The 19,285-nt window shown below is 36.3% G+C and overlaps 1 protein-coding gene across 2 annotated transcripts in view; it reads left to right on the forward strand.

The window, feature by feature from the left end:
• Positions 1-19,285, forward strand: part of JAK2 (Janus kinase 2) — a 92,164-nt gene that overhangs the window by 55,237 nt on the left and 17,642 nt on the right. For both annotated transcript variants that reach the window (XM_074166821.1, XM_074166822.1), the window contains 11 exons: positions 1,455-1,578; positions 2,396-2,513; positions 3,097-3,242; positions 4,550-4,871; positions 7,273-7,392; positions 10,695-10,852; positions 12,322-12,433; positions 14,248-14,434; positions 15,878-16,005; positions 16,530-16,664; positions 18,331-18,418. In XM_074166821.1, the coding sequence (XP_074022922.1) occupies positions 1,455-1,578; positions 2,396-2,513; positions 3,097-3,242; positions 4,550-4,871; positions 7,273-7,392; positions 10,695-10,852; positions 12,322-12,433; positions 14,248-14,434; positions 15,878-16,005; positions 16,530-16,664; positions 18,331-18,418 (1,638 nt within the window). The remainder of the gene's footprint in view (positions 1-1,454; positions 1,579-2,395; positions 2,514-3,096; positions 3,243-4,549; positions 4,872-7,272; positions 7,393-10,694; positions 10,853-12,321; positions 12,434-14,247; positions 14,435-15,877; positions 16,006-16,529; positions 16,665-18,330; positions 18,419-19,285) is intronic.

Here is a 19,285-nt window from a genome sequence, read left to right on the forward strand (position 1 = left end):
TTAGGACCCGTCATTCTAGTATATTTTAGTAAGCTTTAGTTTAAACAAGTGTCAGGTTAGCCTGTAGATTTCAGCAGTTTTGTGTGACATCTGCACAATAGACCTCTTGTTCTTAGCCCTTGTAGTAGCTCCCTACAGAGACAAACCCCATTTTATAACAAATTAAAGCTAGTTGTTATTTAAGACTGAATTACATTTTGTTCCACAAGCTTATGCAGTTTTCTGTGTGGAGTTGATTAGTTGTTTCTAACTGATTGTCTTACATACACTTTAGATGTGATGAAAGAAATTTGAGTCTGTCCCCTTCAGTAGCTACCTAGAGGTTGTTCTAAACAGAAAGTAAGAAATAAGGGATTTATTTTTTTTCCCCTGGTTTCTTATGTGCATATCAATGGCTTCGTTCTAAGTCTTTGGGAAGGGTTGTTGGTACCTTGCCTTCTCCCAGAAATCTTTTGTCTCTTAACATCATTTTAAGTTACTTTTGTTGTCTTTATCTGTTATTTTTACAATATTTTTTGCCGCCTTCTCCCAAAGTGTCTTGCTTTATGTAAACATAGTTTTCTTTCATTATGACCTACTGCAACTTTCACACTGTAATTGTCATCCTACTCTCTGACCTCTAGACCTGTATCTCTTCCTGCCTTCAAAATGTTTGTCAGTGTGTGCTGTCAATCTTCAGGCATTTAACAAGTTTTCCAAATCGTAGCACTGACATCGCATGGGTGCATTACACTGCAGCAGAATACAATGCTGTGGCATCTGTTCTATATTAGGCTTTAAAATTAGGTACTTTAAAATAAAGTTAAAAATCTGGTGCTGCCGAAGAGTCGATGCTCAACTGATTTCCATTGTTTCTGATTAAGTAGGATTGTTTGTTAATTCTCATTAAAACAATCCTGAATTGCTGAGGGGAAAAAAATATTTTCCACCATTGTTTAATTAACAATAAATGTTTGGTTTTGTTCTTAACTGAGCTACTAAAATGTGAATGTCAGGTGGTTGTTCTAGTCATGATGACTTTCTTAGTATTGCTTTACTTCTAATTTTTCATTGGTCCAAAATCTTAAAATCAATGCCTAGATCTTTTTTTGGAAAAGGTAAAGAAAGAGGTAATGTACTGTTTTTAGCTGTTACTAAACCGAGAGGCTAAGAAGCCATTGTATTAAATGCCATACAGGGAAGATCTTGTAATCTAACAGTGAATATAGGATAACAGGTGAACACAGCCTATAGTCAAGAGAGCATAAATGAATGAGAAAATAAACCAGCACAAACCAGTCTGCAGGTTATGGGGTGATGATTGCAATGCTGTTGACAGCAATACAGCAGTGCAGTGAATCGCTGGAGAACATGTGCCAATCTGTTACTTTTAACCTGCGATGCTTTTTTTAACAAGATTGATTCTTTGTGAAAACAATTTCCTATACATGTTTGCTTCTCTTTTCTTTGTTTAGGTATCATGCCAGTGTATCATAACATGTTTGCACTCATGAGTGAAGCAGAGAGAATGTGGTATCCCCCAAATCACATCTTCCATGTAGATGAAGCAACCAGACTCATCCTAATTTACCGAATAAGGTAATCCGAATCCAATGTTAAGCACTTTTTATGGTAAAATGAAACTGTGAGTAAACACAACCAATAAGATATTTAGTTGAACAGCAGTTTCTCATAAGAAGTTACGGGCAGATTGTTGGTGATACCTGGATAAGAGATAGATAAAAGAATAAATATTATTGGAGTAGGTTCGAATAGCATATTTTGTCAGTTGTTTGTTAACCATGTGTTTCCCATATCAGATTCAAGAAACAAACACTAAAAAATGTAGCAGAAGTAAAAATAATAATTTTCTTAATGATACATCTCATCTCCTCTGAGTTTGACTGTTTGAAATTAGTGGCAGTTCTGAAATGCAGAGTAATTATCCTGTGTAGTCAGAGAGATATCTGCAATGGAACCATTTTTCTGATGGAACCTCATTTTTGAATGTGGACGTCTAAAGTGACAGTTTTCCTGTCACTTCCTTACACAGTTTTCCTTGTGTGAAAGATTTTGTTTATTTACATTGCATAATGTGGCCTGAGTTTTTTTTTTTTTAGGAACTGTCTCAAAGGAAATTGGAAGACAGCAAGACAAAATTCTCTGTATTCTGATTAGTGAGGATAACTTTGCAGAGCTCCTCATTCCTACCGGTACAGCTCATCACCCTGCTTAGACATTGTAGTACTTTAAGACACCAACAGCTGGATCCAAAGCCTTCCATTGACTAACTAGGACTTCATATTGGTCCTCCAAACCAACCAGCACTAATTACATGCCTATGGAAACTATAATGTCTGGCGTTGGTAAGCAGAAGTATTTGTTTATTAATGTTTGCTTAAATATTTCCTAACAGGTTCTACTTTCCCCACTGGTATTGCAATGGCACCAGCAGAGCATATCGGTATGGCATTATTCGAGGTGCAGAAAGCCCTGTTCTTGATGATCTTGTCATGTCTTATCTATTTGCACAGGTATGATTTGCTTGATTATTTTCTTTAATGTATATTGGTAAAGGGTTGTTAGTATTTATTCCCTTTCATGTCTTCTGATGTAGGCCCTGCTGTGTAGCCTCTTTTGACAGCTTGAAGCCCACTCAAGATGAAAACTAAATTCCATGTCATACTCTGTATTTGGAGAGATGAAACTCAAATGGCATTAGTGGGGAGAGCAGTGAGAGTGTGTAGCTCCTTCCTTGTGCTGCTACCAAGTGAAGTCTTTCAGTGTGACTTTCATTTTGGACTGACACAGTGTAAAGCAACATTCTCCCCATAGGGACCTTTTCAAGATTTGAAACGAAAATATTTTGTAAACAGTGTTTCTAAGCCTGATGGTAACTGGTATCCATTATGAACATATGCAGCTTTTTGCAGATGAAGGGGTTAATTCAAAAGAATGCAGTCTTTAAAAACAAACAGACAAAGCCCCCAAACAAACAAAGACCCAAAATCCAAACCCAGATAAATAAACAACAAAACCCAACATGCAAAAAACCGCTTTATTGATGAACAGCAGTGCTACAGTTTTTATTTGCTTTCTTGCATTCTTCTTTCTCAGTGGCGAGATGATTTTTTGGATGGATGGATACAGATGCCTGTTACTCACGAAACACAAGAAGAATGCCTTGGAATGGCTGTTCTGGATATGATGAGAGTGGCCAAAGAAAAGGACCAAACCCCACTGGCTATTTACAATTCAGTCAGGTGACTCTGTACTTACCATAACTGTGTCACACCTATCTGATATCTAAAACCATTATTTTTGCACATTAGGATCTGGGAAGAGATGTTCAGCTGTTGGCCACTGATGTATTGTAGTGTAGTGATTGCATAAACTTACCTATAGTGTAAACTAGAAATTAATGGAAAGCTTGTGTCATGGTGGCCATTCATGTTTTTGGGTACATGGATTTGGTTCTCTTAATGAGAGATGAGGCAGCAACTAATCATGTTGTAAAAGGTGTAAGCAATAATTTGGGTTGGGAGAGACCTCAGGAAGTCAATTTCTGAAAACATCCAGAGATGGAGATTCCACTGTATCTCTGGCAGCTTTGTCTTGTGTATGACCACCCCCATTGAGAAATATTTTCTCTGTATCTAATCAGTCTCCTCTGCGATACTGATTATCCTCTGTTGCCTCTTGTCCTTTCACTGTGCATGTCTGAGAAGGGTCTAATTCAGTGTTGTCCTTAATCATCTGTTAGCTGAAGACAATTAGTAGAACACCCTACTTCAGCCTTCTTTTCTCCAGGCTGAACAAATCAAGCTCCTTTATGCCTGTTCTGTCATGTCCTGTGCTCCAGGCTCTTTACCATCTTGGGCAGATCTCTGCTAAAGTTGCTTGAGTTTATCAATTCACTTTGGTTTGTCAACCTAATTGGTTTTCACCCCAGCTGAGTTAATTCTGTCCCTGCTTTGTACTTAATGCTTGATGTTTGTCTTTTAATGAAACCTAGCAGCAGAAGTAAAAAGCAGAATGAGACGATGAGTCGTCCGGCTCATTGCAGGTGACAAATTCTTGTGCCCTTTTATACAGAGCATGGACTGTGATATAGGGACTTCGGTGAGAACCAACCACAGTGTTGTATTCTACCACCTGTATTTTCAGCCAGGAAATCTGTCCTCTGTCTGTGTAATTGCCTCTATCTGCGCAGTATCCTCTTTCCAGCTTCTACACGAAACAAAGCAACTGTGTAACTTCTGCTGCCTTACCTCAGAACTTCAGTAATGACTAGAACAGACATGTCTGAATTTATGGAAAATGTATTATGTAATATATGTTGAAACAGAGTGAGGGGAAAAAATGGTAAATGGAAGAAGAGGCAGGGCTGTATTTGAAAGAACATACTACAGATAGAAGAAAAGATCTGTGTTATTCTACAGTTTAAAGAATAATGTTACATTTAGAGGAAAAGATATTTTCATGATGACTTGTTTAGCACAGAACTAATTATCTTTGCTGGATTTAATGGATAAAATTAGAAATTTTTTCGCTGGTTATGTATTCACAGCTACAAAATGTTTTTGCCTAAATGTGTGCGAGCAAAAATCCAAGACTACCACATTTTGACGCGAAAAAGAATAAGGTACAGGTTCCGCAAGTTTATACAACAGTTTGGCCAATGCAAAGCTACTGCCAGAAACTTGAAGCTTAAGTATCTTATAAATCTGGAAACCCTTCAGTCTGCCTTCTATTCAGAGGTTTTTGAAGTAAAAGAACCTGGTGGAGATCCTTCTGGAGAGGAAAGTTTTGCAACCATTGTAATAACTGGAAATGGTGGAATTCAGTGCTCAAGAGGAAAACTTAAAGACTGTGAGACACTAGCAGAGCAGGTAATTTCTTTTATTATTTTAATAATTGTGCAATTTATCATATAACAGAGTGATTATCTAATGTTAGAAATTCTGATTTACCCCTGGTAAATTTGGTAGGTAAATTTTACTTCACAGTGATGATACAATTTCTGTATGGCTGGGGCTCACAGAAATGTATTGACTCAAAGAGTGCATGATTTTAAAAATAGTTTGTTATTGAAGTATTAGAAGACAGTAAATACTTGAACATGTAGTAGTTCTGTGCTTGACAAATGAAAAATTCAGTGTAGGACTTTCATTACTGTCAAAAAATCAATGTGGAAAAGTAATGACCCTGGCCTCAGGTATAGGTAAAATGCACAAATTCTTCAAATTCTCTTAGAAATCAGGGCTTTAAGGACTCAAAAAAACCAGATAAATTTACCTATCCCTCTTTCCTGCTGCAGTTAGACTCCGATCAGCGTGCAAGCTAGCAAATTTAAAGAAAGATTTCTGTGACTTCAGAGTCCATGTACTCTTTGTTAAGAAATTAGATTCTGAATGGTTCCAATAACTAGTAATCCTGTGCTGTTGCGTTTTTATTTATCAGTATTATTTCCTTTGTATGTGATTTCCCAGCATGACCATTGATTTTGTCAAATTTATCAGAATCTGTTACAAACTCGTAGCAGTATGCATTGAGAGTGTGGGAAATTGCCTTTAATTTTACCTTTGGAAAAGTGTAGCACATGTCAGTTATCCAAAATAATTCCATCTGTCAGTTTGATAGTTTTGATGCATAATATATAGCAGTCAAGACCAAACCACGTAAGGTTGTATTTTTACAGTATGCTACAATAATTTTTTAAAATGCTATTTTTTTTAATACTTAATAAAAAAAAAAATCTAATTACATAGCCAGAATTTTTAAGTGTGCTTTTTTCTTAGAACATTTGTAAGTTGGCATTAGGTCCAGTTACCTTATTCATAGTTTTTATGTTGCAGCCCTCTGCCTTTCCCAAGTTGCCTGTAAGTCCCAGTTGCTATGGCAGGAGCTAACATAAATGTCAGATTTTGCAATTTCTAGTTTTAATTGTACAAAATTTATGCATACTATGTTGTTTGGGCCTGGCAACCAAGCCTTTAGTAAGAGTATTGTTTAAACTGATCATATTTCTTATAGAGATTGCCAAATTATTTTTTCATAATTAAAAATATTATCCCACTTATTCACAGAGAAATGTTAGAGGCTGCATATATTTTCAGTATTTAAACTGTTTATAAAATTGGTAATGAAAACTGAGTAAATTAATAAGGCTGCTTGTAAATGTGATTGTAACTCCTGTTTCAGTGAACTACACTGATGAATCTTTATTAAGATACTGAATTGAAAAAAAATTTTTTTTAAGTCAGGAATGACATACATGGAGTAGATTGTGAAGAAGTTTGTTTTGCCAGTTCACTTTTCCAACAACCAGATGAACAAATAGAGTGTCAGGGACTTCAGTGCATTTCAGCTGATTTATTCTAGCTGATACCCACTGAGTCTTACAGCCTTGATTATTACACCTGTTTGTGTATTGGGATATGCTTGCAGCCATATAAATGGAGTATTCTGACTTGAATAAAATCTATTTGCTTTGGAAGAATAATTTTAGATAGATAAATCTACCTTTATTTAAGGATGTTACTTAGCACCTGAAGTTCAACTGGTAACAAAAATTATTTGTATGACATTGTGAATTGACTTGTGAAAGACTGAAGGAAGTGGTACAAAATACCGTAGTATCAAAAACTGCCTGAACTTGCTATCAAAGGAAAATGTGTCTTCAATTTCCCATGTAATCAGGATCAGTGCTTCAATTTGCCTGGTTATTGATGACCACGGCTGAGGGAAGAACCTTCTCTTAGACCTTTCCTTCATTCATACTACATCCATCTCTGTTGTAGCAGATTTTGCAGCTTGTATAACTCTAAATGAAGCCATGGCATTTTGGATTGTTAACAGGATTTCTAAACTTCTTTAATCTAGATGCTAGTAATAAGCTTTCAAAAAACCAAAACCAAACCCACCAAAAAACCAACCCCAAAAGATTAACCAAAATGTTCCATTGTTAATCCTCACAAAATACTACAGAGCAAAGAAGTACCTATGGTAAAAACAAACAAACAAACAAAAAACCAAAACAAACCCCCACCCATATATGGATATTTTCATTCATGGTTCCTGGTCTTTATGCTTTTTTTTTTTTTTTTTAATTGATGCTCCTTAGGATGGTCCAATAAACAAAACTCCTTTCTTTATCTGTAATGGCATATTTAAGGTTTTCTGATCCTCTTTGTTGCTAGTTTACAAGTTTAGAGTTGTAGGAATTCTAAAGCTGCAAATTAGTAGGTTTTGTTGCTATTTGTGTTGTTATATAACCAATATTTATTGCAGGATTTACAAACGTACTGTGATTTTCCTGATATAATTGATGTCAGCATTAAGCAAGCAAGCCAAGAAGGCTCCAGCGAGAGAAGAATTGTCACCATTCACAAACAAGACAGCAAGAATCTGGTCTGTTTGCTTTGCTTGCTGTTTTTTCAAATAGATGTTGCTTTGAGCAGACTGTGTGATTGCTGTTGTATTTATAGTATTGTATAACCAATTACCGCGTTAATTAAGCATGAGATAAAACTAAATGCATTTCAGTGATATAAGCAGTGTATGAGAACACCAAAGGTCTTTTGGATTCAGAGTTCTGAACATGCACTTAAATAGCAATAGACATTTTAGCTGAGGGTAATTTCTGATACATAGATTCTTTATTGGAGTCTTGAACTCGAATCTGTGGTTTTAGCTGTTTGTCAAGCATAGTTTCTGTGTTGTCATGGTAAGATCTCTGCAAGTGACCAATGCTTTTAAAAAGGCTTAAAAATGCTCTGAAGGAATAGTGATACACAGAAAATTAGTATTGGGACAAAATTAATGTCATTGCTTTTACTGTTTAAAATTCTTTGAAGAAGACCTTAAGAAAGTATTTTATACATAGATGTAAAAAGTTAAGTTGTTTCAGTTTGAACTGCAGCATTATTCTTGAGTCAGGCTTTCTAGAAGGTGTAACTGTCACATAGTTGTATGGTGGCTTGACCTTGACTGGACACAAGGTGCCCACCAAGCTATTCTGTCACACCCCTTCTCAGCCAGACAGGGGGAGAAGAATATGAAAAAAGACTTGTGGGTTGAGATAAGGACAGGGAGAGGTCACTCTCCAATTAACGTCATGGGCAAAACAGACTTGGGGAAATCAATTTAATTTATTCCAAATCAAATCAGACCAGGGTAATGAGAAATAAAGCCAAATCTTAAAAACATCCTTCCTCCACGCCCCTCTTCTTTGCAGACTCAACATCACTTCCAATTTCTCTACCTCCTCCCCTGCCAGTAGCGCAGGGAGACAGGGAATGGGGGTTGTGGTCAGTTCATCACGTGTTGTCTCTGCCACTCCTTCCTCCTCACGTTCTTCCCCTGCTCCAGCGTGCCCCCTCTCTCCAAGGGGTCATGGGTCCTGCCAGGAGCCTGCTCCAGCAGAGGTCTACATGGGGTCACAGCCTCCTTCAGGCATCCGCCTGCGCTGGCATGGGGTGCATAGGCTGCAGGTGGAAATCTGCTCCACCATGGACCTCCACGGGCTTTAGGTGCACAGCCTGTCTCACCATGCTCTTCACCATGGACTGCAGGGGAATCTCTGCTCTGGCACTTGAAGCACCTCCTCCCCCTCGTTTTTCACTGACCTTGGTGCCTGCAGAGTTGTTGCTTTGGCATATTCTTACTCCCCTCCTCCTGCTGCTGTTGCAGAGCAACTTTTTCCCCTTATTAAATATGTGATCACAGAGATGCTACCACTGTTGCTGATGGGCTAAGCCTTGGCCAGCAGCAAGTCCATCTTGGAGCCGGCTGGAACTGGCTCTGTTGGACATGGGGAAAGCTTCTGGCAGCTTCTCACAGAAACCATCCCTGTAGCCCCCCCCCCCCCCAACCTTGCCATGCAAACCCGATTCAGGGTGTTTCTTCCTTTATCTCTGTGACTGATCTTTGTGCCTTCAGCGATCTTCTGTGACTGGAGAGCTTTCCTCTCTGTGTTTGAAAAAGCCGTGTACAGATTGCGTACTTATTTTCTGTAAAAACAATTTTTAAAAAGTCCAGAAATATTTAAATCAGTGTATAGTTTACCTTTATTTATGGTAGAATTGCAGTTCACATTCATTTCCTGCATTAAAGGCACAGAATAAAGGACCTGCTAAGAATTCTAAATTTTTTCAAGGCTTTTTATTGAAACATAAGAATAGCTGGAATATCTGTGATAAGCATCTATGATACAGAGAGCATAAAAATATTTCAGATTGGTGGAGGAGGCTTCCTTCCTTAATCTTGAGCCATTAAAATTCTCTTTAAAAATTCTCAATAGCAGTAGTTAGGTACTTGACTGCATATGCTTCTGAGGGTAAAAGTGTCTTTTTAAGAGCTTGTCTAAAAAAGCTACTGAAGAGTAAGGCAGAGTCAGAAAAAGTGCAGTAGCTGCTGTTTTGCTTATGATTTTTGTGTGGACACTTTACACACTAGAATTAGCTGATGTGTAAATTAGAATTTGTGATTTAGTTTAACCTGTCATGCAGCTAGTAGCATTCATTATAGAAAGGTACTTTACATGGTTTTAGGATACATGGATTGATTTAATCACTGGATTTCTAGGTCTGTTTGTGTGGGTTTTCCTGTCATGTAGAAAGAACTGGAAAGGTAGTTGTTTCCAGGCCCTCTTTTAAAAAAGAGTTTGAAGACTTCCAAACAAGTTCTTGGCATGTGGTCAAAAGCACCAGCTTTTTTACTGCTGTCTAGCAAAGAACTTCTTAAGGAATTGTGTCCAGCCACTAAGTGGCCCAGTATCATGGGCAAACTCGTGCAGCACATGCTAAAGCCTGTTCTCTTGGGCTGCGCAACTGAATAAAATCTAGTGTGGCTCTGTTGATGGTAGAGTAACACTGCTCTGTTCAACTAAAGATGGCTTTTAATGTTCTGATACAACTGTCAAAATGTTAAGAATATATAGATAATTATATAAAAATAGACTCTGTTTTCCTTTATTGCCAGTAATAAATATGTTGTTACAAATGGATTTAACTTTGCCCTGCTCTTACCTGTTCAACATATTCTGTATAGACCTTTTCCACACCCTATTTCCTTTGACCACATTATTGTTCTCCCCACTTCGATCCATTGCTCCTCTCTTTATAGTTAAAGGTTAGCTTTATAGTTAAAGGTCAGCTTCTAGCTATGATCCACCTTAGGATGGCAGTTTTTGCTGACTACTATTTAAATTTTCAGGCAGGTACTTTTATAGAGACTTTTTTTTGCTACTTGAAGGCAGCTCCATAAATCTTTGATAAGTGAAGGCTTTCTTTATGAAAAAAACACAACTCACTGTGTAGCCAGTGCAGTATGTGTCTGCCATGCTGAGTTGTATATACTCAGCTTTTCCCTTCCAAATGTTCCCTCCTGTCAGTGTTCCTCTGCTGTTTCATATATTTAAAGTAAGGGGTTTTTTTATGGCAGATTTGATTGGTTTGGGTTTAATTTTGAACACTGAAGATTGCTAACAAGTTTTGGGTGGCACCAGGAAGGTAGAACTATACAAACAGTAGTTGAAACTAGTCAGGGTATCTTTAATTTATGCATATATTTGTATCTCTTATACCATTACCATATCCAGAAATTTTGTGTTGCCTGTTAAAAAGTGAAATTTTCTCTCCCTCCCTCCCCCGTTTCTCTCCTCCACCCCCACCCCTCCACCCCCTGCCTTATTTCCCCTGGTAATTTAACAGGAGGCTGAATTCCAGTCATTAAGAGAAGCTCTCTCCTTTGTATCATTAATTGATGGATATTACAGATTAACTGCGGATGCCCACCATTACCTCTGTAAAGAAGTAGCACCACCATCAGTCCTTGAAAATATCCAAAGCAACTGCCATGGACCAATTTTGTAAGCAATGTTTTAGCAATATAACAAGGTGATATTTTTGACAGAGGAACTTTAGTTGACTGTGAACCATGATGGACATCTTGAAATGTGTATTTACTACATTTATGTAACATGAAATGCTTTACATTTTTCCTCTTATTTTTCACTTTGCAAAATACAATATGCCTTCTTGATGTATTATAAAAAATAAATGGAAAGATTCTGGTTTTAATTTTCTTCCCTTAGAATTCTTTTTTTCTTCAAGTGAAACAGGCAGCAAAGTCATGGTGCTGATTTTACAGAATTATAGTTACTACCTTGGCAGCAACATACAGTGTCATAGACAGAGGTTCTCGTGTTTTCACTGCAGCCTCTAGCAGTTATGTTACCTGAGTTGCCAAAGGGAAAAAGGCAAACTCAGAGAAACTCAATATTAGAGCAAGGATTGTAGTAATCTGCTAGCCATGTAAATCGGAGGTTTTGTCTGTTTTTAAGAAATGTGGTCTCCTTGTTTGCTTTCTTTGGGGTGTGGGTTTTTGTTTGGTTTTTTTTTAGAGGAAGAATTTTGTACGTCCCTTGAATTTTTTTAAATTTTTTTTAATTTTTTTTTTTTTATAGTTCATATCCTATTGTTTATTGTTTGAAGAACCACACATGGGAACTTAGAAATGTTTTGTTAGGCAGAATAAAATGGGTATTTGCTTTAGCTACAGAAAGCTTGAAAGCTGGTATGTACAAGATAGGTTGCTTGAAACTAGCACTGTCTGCTCAGCTAATAGAGAGCAGTTCTGTAAATTTCCCAATGACAGGAAGAGGATAGGTGCTATAATCTTCAGAAGAGATGAAGGAGGATTGGGATGGAGGCCTATACAGTTCTGACCACGTTTCTTGCACTAATGACTAATGCTATATATTGACCTTTATTTAGTGCTGCTTAGAAGAGTGTGCAATGAGTCAAGACCTTTCCAAGCCATTCTGTTCTTCGTTCCCTGAGATGAATAGAAGTAGTCAGTTAGCAAGGCTTGTTAAAAGGGAAATTGGTTCTTGTAGTAGCAAACAATGTTTCATTTCAACTCCTCTTTCTTAATTAGCCCTTTCCCAAGTTAAACCCACCTTTTTCACCCACACAAATATTTCACTAATTTTATCTTATTTATTAGGCAGTCTTATTACAGCCTCTTCCATAATGGTGTTGAAAATCATATCATAAGCCTAGGGGAATATACTTTTTTAGGCTGTAAGATTTCTCATCAAATAAATAATTGTGCTCGTTTTAGTATTAAGAATTTTTAATATACTGCTTTCTACATAAGCAGCCACCTTGAATGTTGGAAAATAAAGGAAAAAAAAGACGAACTTAAAGGAAATTGTACAAATTGAGAGTATGAATTGATGTTTTATTAGATATCTGACAATAGTGCTCATTGGCCAATCTCTGATGTTCAGGGTTTTGAAATTATTCAATATTAAATATTTTCTTTTTACGATAGCATGGACTTTGCTATCAGCAAACTGAAGAAAGCGGGTAATCAGACTGGTTTCTACGTTCTTCGTTGCAGTCCTAAAGATTTTAAAAAATACTTCCTCACCTTCGCTATAGAGGTTTGTATTCTGCTTTAGATAGTACCTGTATAATCTTTATTGTGTGATAATAACAGTCCTGGGATGTTCAGTAAATGATTCTTGATTTTTCTCTTCAGAATGTTTGTCTGCTGTGTATATTCTATAGCTACTTCCATCATATTGGCCAACTTTCACGGTCTTGTGAGAAACTTCAAAATACTTGTATGGTAGAGAATGACTAATGACACATACTGTGTGCCTAAGACGACAAGGCACATAGAGGGAAGAGAGCTTGAGAGTTCTGAGGATGGTGGCATGACTCTTGGGACTGTAGTAAATGTTTGGGTGGTGGAGCAGTTTGGGTTTTGGTTTTTTTCTTTTTTTAAAGCTTGGGGGGTTTTAGTTGGACTTTTTCCCTTGGATCTCTGCCCACCCCTGTCCTGGCCCCTACGGAATAGGGCTTGGTTAGACTGGGTGTGCAGCCCTTGGTGATCTGAGAGTGTCTCTCCTTCACAGCTTCTTCTAGGTTTGGGTCTTGGGTTGTCCCCATCCCCAGTGGTGGGCCAGCCAGATTAACTTGGCAGCTGTTACATCAATGGAGATCTCCTGCTAGATATGTGGTGTTACCTAGAATGGGAACTATGCTTGAAAAGGCTGCAGTTCTCATGCAGCTAAAGAACCATACGTACCTTTCCTCTGTGAGACACTAGTTAGTGATAATATAGTACTTTAATATCGCTGTTACATAATTGCATGATCTTGTTCCAAGGATGGGCTTCTCTTTAATTAAATTAAGAGAGCTACCTCTGGGTTTTTAACTAGGTAAGGTGATACATGGTTTTTTCTGCTGGCGTGCAGCAGGCTAACAAGTTTGCAAAATACTGTCACAGATACGAGTACATCTCTGAAAACAAGAGAATAATGTTGATGAAAAAGTAAATGGCCATTTTAAGACCAGTTTCACAAAAATTTTATGTCCAGTCAGTGAAGTGTGTTTGACACAGTATTTTTTAAACTAAGAGATCAGTCCCCGAGCAAGCCTAGAGAGTCAAAGTCTGAGAGTCAAGTTTGTGAGTTAAGCCTGCCACTAACTGACCTGGCCAGGTTGGGGTTTTTTGGTTTTGGTTTGGTTTGGTTTTGGTTTTTTTTGTTTGGTTTTTTGGTTGGTTTGTTTGTTTTGTTTGTTTTGGTTTTGTTTTTGTTTTTTTTTCTTGTTCTGAGTCTTTCTGGGCAAGCCGTTAGAAGGCTTTTGAGATTCAGAATTTGTTGGAACATTTTCTGCAGTGTTGACATGAAGGACCGTGAAAGCACTATTAAGAGCTCCTCTTGTTTAAAAATGTTTAATGGGATCTTTTCAAGTCTCATTGTAAAAATAATTCAGTGCATATTGAAAATCTGTGCTAGGAACTAATTGCTTAGAACTGTACTGTAGACAACAGAAAAATAGAAATACAGCTGAGATCTCCAAATGCTTGCCAAAACAACACGGAGCATGAGCATTTGGTCTATTGCTTCCAATAAAATTTTGTTTTGATGTTACCCCTTGTAAGGGTGAAGAAGCTTTCATTACTAGCTCAAGGATTTTTCCTAGGATCCATTATCTGTTTTCTCAGCTCCATCTTTTCAGATTTCGTAACATTTGTTTTTCTTAGCATCAACATGCTAATTCCAGTGATGGGAGTAGAATCATGTTTTCTCAGAATCAAAGTTACATAGTGAGAACAGAATAACAAATCATGGTAATATTTTGCTGAAGCATTCTTTCTTTAATTAGTAGAGTGCTATACATTTAAATAGGCTTTCAAGTACTAAATATTGATCAATTTTATTTTTAATGGAAAAAATCTCTGCAGCGTGAGAATACCACTGATTACAAGCACTGCTTAATTACGAAGAATGAGAATGGAGAATATAATCTTAGTGGAACCAAGAGAAGTTTTGGTAATCTTAAGGATCTGTTGACCTGTTACCAGACAGAAACAGTCCGTTCAGATAGCATAATTTTCCAGTTCATCAAATGCTGTCCTCCAAAACCAAAAGGTAAGAGAAAGATTATTTCTAAGCAGAAGGGTTTGCAACTTTTAGATTAAAGATTTTAAAATAACATTAAATGACACTCAGGTAGGTAGATCTCTATGTTCATTTGGGTTTTTTTTAAATTTCACTGACCTATTTGTTCACCCTCATAGTCATAGTTTTCAGCCAAATTTTACTTTGTTATGAGATGGTCTTACAGAAAGAATCATGGTAGCCAGTTTCATGATTAGAAGCAAAACTGGTTTCTTAATTGCAGTGGATTGTGTGCGGCGGTGTTTCTTCTTCAGTCGAGTGTTTTCATGTCTTGAGGAGGAAAGAGCTACTAAATCGATCACTTTCCACTGAGAATAGTTCCATAAGCAATGGAATCAATAATGCCAGTGAATTTCTTTCATCGTTTGTTGGCATATTAGCTGAATTATGCCAAAGCTGCAGTGTGATTTCAACTTTTTAACACTGAAAAATACATACTGAATAGACCTCCTGCCTGAGGAGTGGATTTTTCTTGAATTTACATTAAAGGTTTTTGCTTAGCTTTTTTTATTCAGAATATCTTTCTCCTTTATGAGTTCTGATAACGTCTGCCCTTTTTGCTTATTGTAAGGAGTACTACTTACAGTTAATAGTAGTCTTTGTCTCTATCCAAGTCCCTATTTAAACAAAAACTTGAGAGAACAGACTATTTGATATAACTTTTACCTGTCTTAAATTTGATTGAAATTAGCCAATGGATTGAAAAGCTTAGAAGAGATTTGACAATTAATTATATATGCACGTTATGGAGAATAATTTTGTATCCTTATTTCCATCAAAATCAAAAATGTGTATGCATAAGAATTATAAATTATTAAATAAATATAGTTGCATGCATGCATATGCCCACAAATATGTACCTATCAGCTTTAGTTTTATGAACAGACTGCTCTACTTTGTGGAGAGCCTTTTTTCAGAATCACTCAAAGAATAATTACTCTGGTAAACGTAAGGCAATGCGGGTCGCTAAAGCGCTGCCAAAGCAAAAGTATGTAAAAGCTTTAAAGAGACATTAGAAAGATACGGATGTCTTTAACAGAATGACTTCATAATGTAAAAGAAGAAGGTGACTTACATCCCCTTTTCTCATCTCTGATTGTTATTACAAATACTGCAGAAGTTAAAATGTGAAAGGAGGCAGGAATATTTTCAGAGAGTTTGTCAAAAGTAGGAGCAATTAAGAAACTTAAATTAGCTGAGTGAACCTAAATGCTTTTGTTGATTAGAAAAAGTCATACTTTAAATTTGTTTAATGAAATATTGTGTGGCTTTTTCAATAAACTCAATGTGATACCTTCTTTTTGTTGGATTAACAGCTTCTCATTAATAATCCTTCTGAAATAATATTTGTTTAGTTTTATGTTTTACAAATCTACTTTGTTTTTCTCTTCCCTACCCTCTTTCTTCTCCCAGATAAATCAAATCTCCTTGTCTTCAGAAGCAATAGTGTTTCTGATGTACCTTCATCACCTACGCTCCAGAGACACAATAATGTCAACCAGATGGTCTTTCACAAAATCCGGAATGAGGACTTGATATTCGTAAGTCTGTTAGTTGCTTCTTCCATGCAGGTGGTTGATTTCATACATACTAAGTTTTAAAAAGCTTGGTATGTGTTTAAAAGAGCCATATCTGAGCTAGAAGGTTTTGCTCTAATCTTTATAGAGTTGTGAGAGAAAAGAATTTTTTAAAAATTTGTCATTAATACAAGTAATTGTTTTGTGGTTTTTTTTTTTTTTTAAATAAGAGTTGTCCTTTTGACTGCAATAGCAGTTTTCTTTACGTCTAGGGAAGTTTAAATACATCTTAGTAACAGCAATTCCTTCCTGTCTGGTTCTTGCAGCAAATTATTTTCTGAGATCTTAAGGAGTTAATAAAAAATGAACAAAGAATTTAAGCTGTTTCTGATATAGTTGCTTCCTTGTCCCCTCAGTCTGACTCTAGAGGTGTGCTAGCTTTGAAGGTATGCATATGTATTATTTAGAGTGGTCGTTTTAGAGAATTTTTGCAAAACAGGCAGAGATTTCTGATTTTTTTTCCCATCTGTATCCTTTCTCTCTTTTAGGAGGAGAGTCTTGGACAGGGCACGTTTACTAAGATTTTCAAAGGTGTAAGGAAAGAAGTGGGAGACTATGGCCAGCTCCATCAAACTGAAGTTCTTTTAAAGGTGTTGGATAAAGTGCATAGAAACTACTCTGAGGTAGGTGTGATTATTGACTACTATATAACATTTGTTCATGCTATGTTGAGCATTACTTTTATTACAATAAATGAGTTATTTGTTATATGGTAGAGGGTTGTATGTTGAACCAAGCTCATTCTTGGCCTTGAGATGCTGGGAGAATGGATTTGAGACTGTCTTCGGGAAGTACACTTACGTAATCTATTTCCCTTCTCTCCACCATCCGACAGAGAATTCAGAGCTAGCCATGAGAACCAGAGAACAGTTTCTTTGTATGATACAACTACTGCAGGAGAGGTGGAATGACCACAGGATTGCCTTTACCAGTAAATTCATTATGTACAGATGAGGCACTAACATTTACATAAAATTACTTTCCATTTGTAGACTATATTCAATGTTTTGGAGTCCTATTGACTCTTCAGTAAAATCAACATTTCACATCAAGTCATTAAAAACCAGAAATATTTATATATTAGAAGCACTTGCCATATGTAGAATCATTTATATTCACTTACACTTTCCACTGTTTGAGTGAAGCTGTGAGGAAACCTGAAATGCCTTTCTGCAAAAACTAATACACCCATAATGTAACAGAGCCCAAGATTGTGAATGTGAGAATTTAATTTTGAATGCTTTAACAAGATTTGGTAGTGCTCAATATATTAATGTAACTTTATATGGCTGTTTATTGTGTATTTTGATTATATAATTGTATCAAATTACTAATTAATCTAGCTGTATTTACAGCAAGCCAAGAGAACTAGTTCATTGTTTACTGAGCTTTTCAACTACTTAAAACAAATATATATGAAAATGTAAGCGAAAAAGGAAAAGACATTTCGGGTAGTTAATATTCATAAGGATGAGGCATACACTTTGGACAATTGAAAACAATAAAGAAACTATAACTCACATTTTAATTTTAATAAGCTGGGCAATATATTTACATTCTAAAGTTAGGTGAAAATCAGCTGTTAAAAGGACTAAGGGTACAGAAAGACAAATATAGTCACCTGAAGGAAAATGTGCTAATTTTGACCTTGTTTTGTTGGGTGAATAATCAGTACACAAGCAAGTGTAGTTGGAGATGCCACTGAAGAGAATAAAAAATTACTAAAGAAATAAAAGCATATGAAACCTTCCTGACAAGGTTAGGTAAGGTCTCACAGTAGTGGATGAGTGATATAATACTTCTTGTCTTTTAATTTAATAATGTGCTATGAAGAAATAAATTGGAAACTGAATAGTGCATTATGAAAGAATAAATTGGAAACTGAATAGTGCGTCATGAATTTGTCTGCAGTTTACTTTAGCTAGTTAAATGACATGAAAGGAAAGATTCTTTTTAAAATGTGGAGATACACTTGCCTGCAGAAAAAGAGATTGCTGACCTCTTTGGAATGTGGATTGTCAGTTATTTAAAAAAAACAACACAACCAAACCTAAACCAATCACAAACAACATAAAATACGTTACATAGGGTATTTGCAATGAGAAGGAAGTTGAAATGTTTTCAAAAGTGTATATGTGTTTTAATAAATCTATTAGAAATCATGTAGTGTTTTAGGGGGTTGTTTTCACTGATACTTATTCCCTCTTTCTCAATCTCTCTCTCTAATGTTTTGGAGTTTTTTTATGACTGATATTTATTCTCTCTCAATTTCTCTCTCTTCCCTCAAAGTCTTTCTTTGAGGCAGCAAGTATGATGAGCCAGCTTTCTTACAAACACTTGGTGTTAAATTATGGAGTCTGCGTATGTGGAGAGGAAAGTAAGTAGAAATTAATTATTTTTTTGTACTAATTCATACAGCTGTAGTTAGAGTTTGCCATGATTCTGGGTAAAAGCAGGGGAAATAAAAACAAACTAAAACAACCTGGACAACCAATACATACTCACATTGCAGTAGTATTAGTCTTGGTGTCTGGGAACTAGTTAGTATGGTGATAACAAAGAAAATGGAAAAGTTATGTAAGTATAGTCAGTGTGAATAGTAATCTTTGTAAATGACTTGCAGTCATGTCTGTTCTGTCTGAAAATCTCACTTTTTAAAAGTTTTGCTAAACTTCTGAAATGAGCTTTTGAAATGCCAGAAAAATTTGCACTCCTACATTGTATCAACAGCGTTGCTGTCTATAAAATGAATTTGTTATAAAAATCAGTTTATTTTTTATAACCAAATATAATACCAGTAGTTTCCACTGTCTTCAGAGTCTAAAAGAGAAGCACTATAATGTGAGCATCTTGCAGCTGAGGGCAAGAGTTCAGTCATGCAGTTTGAAATTGTTGTATTGAAAAATGATGAAGACTGCACAGTACTGTGAAATGGATCTTGTTTCTTGGGTTATTCACTGGATAACTCTATGGAGGCATCTGTTGTGTATATATACAGCAGTGGGTTTTTTTGAGCAAATACTAGTCTGTTTTCAAGAAGAGTATCTTTTGTCAGCAAAGGATCATTTTTTTTCCACTATGAATATAGATTTTAAATAACTATGAAGTGAATGACTTTAATGTTATTCAACTCACTACATGGATAATGCTGTACACTGCTATGCTGTATTAGAAGTTATGTTACTTATGGTGTCTTTCAAGTGAGGGTGGAAGGGTGTTTACTGGATTTGTTCAGGTGGGAACA

Source organism: Numenius arquata, chromosome Z (genome assembly GCF_964106895.1).
Source record: "Numenius arquata chromosome Z, bNumArq3.hap1.1, whole genome shotgun sequence".
In the NCBI taxonomy this organism is placed as follows: domain Eukaryota; kingdom Metazoa; phylum Chordata; class Aves; order Charadriiformes; family Scolopacidae; genus Numenius; species Numenius arquata.